The sequence below is a fragment of the Adiantum capillus-veneris genome, chromosome 29, assembly GCF_014529385.1.
Source record: "Adiantum capillus-veneris isolate H3 chromosome 29, ASM1452938v2, whole genome shotgun sequence".
NCBI lineage: Eukaryota > Viridiplantae > Streptophyta > Polypodiopsida > Polypodiales > Pteridaceae > Adiantum > Adiantum capillus-veneris.
The window spans coordinates 59,609,873-59,616,677 of NC_140959.1; the positions used below are offsets into that span (position 1 = coordinate 59,609,873).

General features: G+C 43.4%; 1 protein-coding gene across 1 annotated transcript; it reads right to left on the bottom strand.

Annotated features, from left to right (window-relative positions):
- Positions 1 to 610: 610 nt before the first annotated feature.
- Positions 611 to 4,344, bottom strand: LOC147419274 (pentatricopeptide repeat-containing protein At5g39350-like). The gene has a single exon (XM_086505388.1). The coding sequence runs from the start codon at positions 4,094 to 4,096 to the stop codon at positions 1,223 to 1,225; it is 2,874 nt and encodes a 957-aa protein (XP_086361514.1). The 5' UTR covers positions 4,097 to 4,344; the 3' UTR covers positions 611 to 1,222.
- Positions 4,345 to 6,805: the final 2,461 nt, after the last annotated feature.

Genomic DNA, 6,805 nt, shown 5'->3' on the forward strand with positions numbered 1-6,805 from the left:
GATTCTTCAAACGAGACTGATATGTTGAACAATGTTATGTGTATAAACAAGTAAGATCCTTTTATTCTAATTGGCTGAGCAACCAGCTTTATTGTCAATTTGTCTTGACGGTTTTGTTTTCAATCCCATGTAGATTGAACGAGATAGGATATGTGGCTACCTCTTACACGAACGTGCTATGGATGTTGCGGGCAATGGCCTTGCTTCAAAAGAGGTTATCATAGAGAAACTACCGTGTGTAGTTTATAGTTAGATGCAAGCAGACATTGACAAGAGGGTTGGAAAAAAATCATGGTACAATGTGTCCATTGCTCTAATGTCACACCGCATCGAAAAGTTCAATTAGTAATTAGCACAAATTGTTACTGTCAAAGAATAAAATCATCATTGAAAACATGTGTAAGAAAAGTATACCCTTGCCCTAAAGACGATTATAGCAGAAAAAGATAGAATGCTTCCATCAGAGTTTCAAACCCAATACAAAAAAGCATTCTTTAAAACCGAGGGCCATCCAGAAAAATTACAAAACATGCATTGGCCATGTTGATCCAGCCTTAGGAGATGATTGGTGGAGGTTGGTTGTTTCTACTTCTCTACTGGTACAAGAAAATATGCTTAAGAGTACAATTCGATATTGACCTGTAAAATTAGACATATATCTCTGCGAGACTCACTGCTTCGACAAGCCCTCAACCTTAGCCATATAACACACAGCAATTTTTGTACCGCTCCATGATATTACATAAGAAAGATATATTTCACTTTGGGTTCCAAATATGAACCCTTCAATGTTAGATCACTGAGTAATTACTATTTGATTTACACAAATTGGACAACTTCAAACTTTTTACTCGTTAGCACACTTAGTCCCAATCATCAGGTTGTGATTTGAGTCAACAATGGCCGCTTTAGAGGGTCACTGGTGTTCCTTGGCAAAATCTGTTCTAGCTAGCACATGCCCTTTTTGCAAGATCAGCCGCATGAAGTTGGTACCATTTTGGTGGGCTCCAAGGAATGCAGCTCTTGAGGCTTGCTCATGCAATTTGGTCTTTCGGATTTGGTAAAAAATCCAGTGTTTCTACTGTTGATATCAACTTTCCAACAAACAAAATCTTTGCTGCCTATCATCACACAACCGGTTGAATCACATAGAGCATGAACTGCATCCATCTTCCCATCTGTAAAGAACAAACATTGCAAATTCGTCACGGTTTTCCTTGCATCATCCATGGTCCGCTATTGCAAAGGTGTTGTGCAAAATCACATAGGGTACAGGATTCTTTGGATCAACTTCGAAAATGTTGCCCGCAGCACGTTTACCTCTTACAGCATCCCCTCGACAAACACAAGCACCCAGCAAGGTCGTCCATGCAACACCCCTGCTATCACTTGGGATCTTTGAAATCATGTCTTCGGCTTCTTCCAATCTTCCCGACCTTGAAAGAAGATCAACTATACAGTTATAATGATCCTCTGATGGTGTGATCCCGTAGTCCCGATCCATGGAAATCAAGTGGCGGCATCCATCATCAACAAGGCCGGCATGATTACAAGCAGAAAGGACACCAAGGAATGTCACATCATTGGGAGGAACATTCTCATGCTGCATCTGATAAAAAAGCCTCAATGCTTCCTTTCCATGCCCATGTTCAGCATATGTAACGATCATGGAAGTCCAAGAAATTGTGTCCCTACAATTCATCCTGTCAAATACTCTTCGCGCATCATCTACACAACCACACTTGCCATACAAATTTATTAGATTATTACCTAAAAGTCTGTCTAATAAGATGCCATCAGCTACCAAAAGACTATGAACAATTGTACCATCTGACAGAGCCAGCAAATTAGCACAAGAGCTCAAGATATTGACAAAGCTTTGCTTGTTCCCCAGTCGTAATCCATAGAAGGTCGACAATGCGTCTTCCAGAGAGCACAGCTTGCCATACATACAAATGAGAGCATTTGCCACATCAATGATTAAACCTAGGTCCTCACTTGCAACACATGTATGGAGCAGTCGACCATTACTTAACATTTCAGCCTCGGCGACAGCATCAATCATGACAACAAAAGATAACTTGTCTGGGGTAATACCCTGCTGTTGCATCTCCTCAAATAGTGAACTGCAAACTATGTACTTGTTTTGCTGTACATATGCGGACATAATCGCAGTCCAAGATACTGCATTTTTCTCCTCTAATCCCCTAAAAACTGTCATGGCATCATCCACACTGCCATACTTACCATACATTGAGATAAGTGCACTGCCGACAGCTACAGTGTTTGCAAACCGAAAACTTCGTAAGCATGAGTGCAATCTCCTGCCCACATTCAGAGCTAAGCCACTCTCATGCAGAGAGAGCAAGGTAATGAATGTTACCTCATTTGGCATTTTCCCTTCTAACTGCATTTGTTTAAACAGAAACAAAACACGTTCTACACATCCATCTTGGGCATACCCTGCTATCATGGCATTCCAAGAAACCGAAGTTCTTTGTGGTATGATGCTGAACAATTTCCAAGCATCTCCAAGACTGCCGCATTTCCCATACATGTTGACAAGCGCAGTTGCAACAACCACGTCAGAATCTAAACCGTTGATAACAATTAAGTCATGTATTCGATTGCCATCAACTAATTTTGTCTCGACAGAACATGCTTGAAGCACATTTAAAAAGGTCACCATATCCAGCATAACACCATCAAGTTGCATATCTCTAAAGAGTTTCAAGGCTTCTGTGCCTTGCTGATGTTGAGCACAAGCATTAATCATGGCATTCCAAGCGACAACATCACACCTTCTCATGACGTCAAACACATCCCGTGCTTGCTGCAAGCTCCCACACCTTGAATACATATTCAAGAGATTTGTGCTTACAAGAATGTGCGAATCAAATCCCCTCGCCTTTATATCATCGTGAAGTTTCATGCCCTCTGGCAAAAATTTTGGACTAGAGCATGCATCAAGAAGACCAACAAAAGTAGCTTCATCTGGCTTCACCCCCTCGAGAAGCATTTGTTCATAAAGCTGAAAGGCCTCATTTGACAGGGCTTGCTTCACGCACATTGCGATCATGGAATTCCAAGTGATCACATCTCGATTTGGCAGCTCTTTAAATAAGCAGCGTGCCTGTGCCATATTGCCACACCGGCCATACATGTTGATTGTGGCCGTTGTTAAGTAGTTATCTAGCTCACATTTGCTGCCAATTATTGTAGCATGCAAACGCTTGCCTTCGTTTAGCAGACTCTCACTGTCACAGGATGCGAGGACGCTCACAAAAATAACTTTGTCAGGTAAAGTGCTCTCTTGCAGCATTTGTTGAAAAAGTGGCAATGCCATACTACTTACACCATGCTGCATATATGCAGAAATCAAAACGGACCACACAAATGCATCCCTATCTTCAATTCTGCTAAACATGGTCTTCACATCATCAAGGCTCCCACACTTCTTGTACATTTCAAGCAAAGAAGTCCCAACCCTGGGGTTTGTGTCAACACCATTAGCCATGGCAAGGCTGTGAATTTGCTTGCCATTTCCAAGGCTTTTCTCTTTGCTGCAAGCGGAGAGTACACTTACAAATGTGCACTCATCAGGTGGATATCCCTCATGTTGCATATGATTAAACTGAAGAAGGGCATTACGGCTCTCCCCATGGCAAAGGAAAGACCCAATCATGATGTTCCACGTATATGTGTCACGAGCCAGGGTCTCCGAAAATACAGAGCATGCAGGATCAAGGGCACCACATTGTGCATACATACGAATAAGGAGACTTGACAGAAAGGGGTTTGTCTGTAGTCCTGCTTGGTGAATGAGGTGATGGACACGCTTGCCATCTGCTAGAGTTTTGTGGCGTGTGCAGGTGCGCAGAAGAGAGGAAAAGGAAGTCAAATTGAGGGTTATCCCGGGTTGATCAAGTACATCCAAGGAGGTTTCTTCCTGCTTCTGCACCTGTTTTCGCAAAGCTTCATACATACGTCTCTGCTCACAAAAAGGATCTCTAAGGCAGCTGCCATCAGTCTGGGTTTTCTTTGAGATGAGCACCCTGCAGATGACCCGGGCAGGTAGAATGGGTTCTCTGAACATACCAGTACCATCCTCGTGATCACGGGAATTTTAAATTCCTGAATTATTTAGCTGGCTTGTGAAGTGCTACGCCTCAGACCTCGAGATCGCGCTCGTTCGGGCGCCCGCCCGAGCACAGACCCTCAAGGCCCCTCGGCAGTAAAGACCACGGGGTCTTGAATGACGCTCAAGCCATGGAAGGGCACAGTTTTCGTAGCTGGCGGCCTAGTTGGCTTGCCCAAAGGGCTAAGGCCATAGTGATGTGTTCCCTTTTTTTTGGCCTGCCCAAAGGGTTAAAGTCATAGTGATGTGTTCCTTTTTTGACCTGCCCAAAGGGTTAAGGCCATAGTGATGTGTTCCCTTTTTGTTACTGAAAAATCTAGTATGTATTTTAAAAAAGTAACTAGTTTTGCTTGGTGGGCCTTTGCTGTACATGATCTGATAGATTTGGGAGCGTAGTTGGTTAGTTGGTTTTGAATTGGTGTCGCCTCGAGTTTTGTTCTGGAATATGGACAGATGAGTAGAACCAATTGTTAAGCACCAAGAATAACTCAACTTGGGACTTCATGAACATTGAGAAGAAGCAAGTTGTGTCCCATAGTGCTCCCTATACACAAAGAGCTACTAAATTGAATTGAACAAAAGGGTTGCAACTTAACCTATTCCTTAACCTACTTTTATAGTTGTTCGCAGATTGTCATTCAGTCTAGTAATATCGACCATTTAATCTCTAGACCGTGAAGCATGCACTAATGAGGAAAACATGTAGTTAAACTAACTTAAGAAAGCATTGACAAACTCAAGAAATAAATAAAGCATCAATAGACTTAAAAATGAAATACACTATCGACTTGGTACACGTGTATGGAAAACATCCAATTATGCAAGCCGGAGGGCAATGTTTGAATCAAGCTACACAAAAACAATGTGAATAGTTAAACATTTCATTTTGCAGCTAGGCACAAAGTGAAAATGCTAAATATACAGTGCACGTCATGCAGAAGTGCCATACAAAAGTATGGTGGAGAGTTGGCACTGTGGTCTCTCCAAAAATTATAAGAAACGAAAGTCGTGCTCTGCCCCGTAGCATTTATGTGTTGCGCCAAGCAAACATATGAGCATAGAGAATTGGATACAGATAACGGACCTTGTAATGTTGTCGAGCTGGAGTCGTGCTTGTGCAATCGAAAATGTCCATTGTTGTGAATATATGTCTGTCCTTTGTGTCAGACACAAAACAAGAATCAAGACAAATACAAAAGATACAAGATATTGATTAAGCTTAAGAAGAAGGAGAGGTAACTTTATATTGTATGTCATAGACAGTGTAGAGATAAGATCTCAATGCGAAAGTCCCATTGGAATGAAGCATGTTGCTACTATGAGGCATCTTATAAATTGCAAAGTTTACATATCTCGATCATAAGCAACTGCCTTCTTTTGAAAATGTAGCGACTGGCGAGGAGGTGATGAATGTTGGGCCTATGAACTCACGGTGAGATGCGAAGGTGCAACAAATTTGGAGACGAGTATGCCGGCCTGTAAATGCGAGTGATGATGTCGGCTTGGACATGGGTCAGTGACGTATAGGGGGAGAAGCTCTTCGGAGCCCTCTAATTGTTCTTACCTGGAGCCACTATTCTAGCTCCATTGCCACAACCCCACTACCTGCAGAAGGTCGGTAATGATAATAGTAGGTGCCCCTATCGAGGCGTGCTTGAAGGCGTTAATTGCAGGTGGTGTTCCGGCCAATGTCCATGAGTGTATTGCCTTCAGAGAGGACAAGCGGACGGCCTGTTTTGGAATGGAGTTCCACGATGGGAATGAGCCAGTAGTCGCGGTCAATGTTGGCGTGGGGTACAAGTGTGTGATTCTTGGCAAGGATGACGTTGAGGGCGTGGTTCACGATGCCAACCTCGAACTTGGAATCGGGCGCTTCTCCATAGAGGATGTTGCTGTCCTAATTGCCATCGGCTGTGAGATCCTTTGGACATTGAGTTGTGGCCCAAGGAAGCCTCTAAAGCGGTATCTACTCTTGCTCCGCGTGTAACTTAGACAGGTTTACCTTGATTTGCGTCCTTCTTCTAGGTATGAAGTTTTGTGCAGCTCTGCATTGATGCGTATTATATTGAGCCAATCGAGTTCATTGTCTTCAAGTTCTTTGCAAGCTTGGTTACTTGCGAGCATTGATTTTTTCTGCACATTAAAGCAACCATGGTTAGCTCTTTTGCCATCCTCAACGGTGAACGTTGAGGCTAGTGAGAGGTAGGTCGTAGAAAGAAGCGAGAGTGGCTTTGACCTCGAACGGGGTGGGGACGAGGGTGTGGCTGGCAGTTGAGATGCAATAGGTGCTGGTGAGTTGTCTAGTAGCCAGCGAGTCTGGGTCGCCCAATTCCAGATCACATATTAATAATATACTGCTAAGAAGCATCTCTGCGTTTTTGTGGACTTGCGCAATCTGACGAGTGCTATTGTGACATGGCATCTCGAGAGAATGGTCACCCTACCTGTACGTAGTGCAGTCAGGACGGCGTCGACTTCATAAATTAGCTGTCTGAAATGTTGTCGATGACTTTCATGAGAATGAGCATGGAGTCCTTCCAACGATTACGTCAGTAGCATAAAGGTGGCGAGGCTCTGTGTCGAACTCTCATACTCGCAGGCTTCCATTAAAGGGGGGCCTGCAAGTCGGGCATGGACTAACTTGTGCGTTCTACAAATTAGGGCAAC

What these genes read in the sequence shown, in the direction of transcription:
- LOC147419274 (XM_086505388.1), bottom strand. Translation starts at nt 4,096, where the DNA reads ATGTTCAGAGAACCCATTCTACCTGCCCGGGTCATCTGCAGGGTGCTC.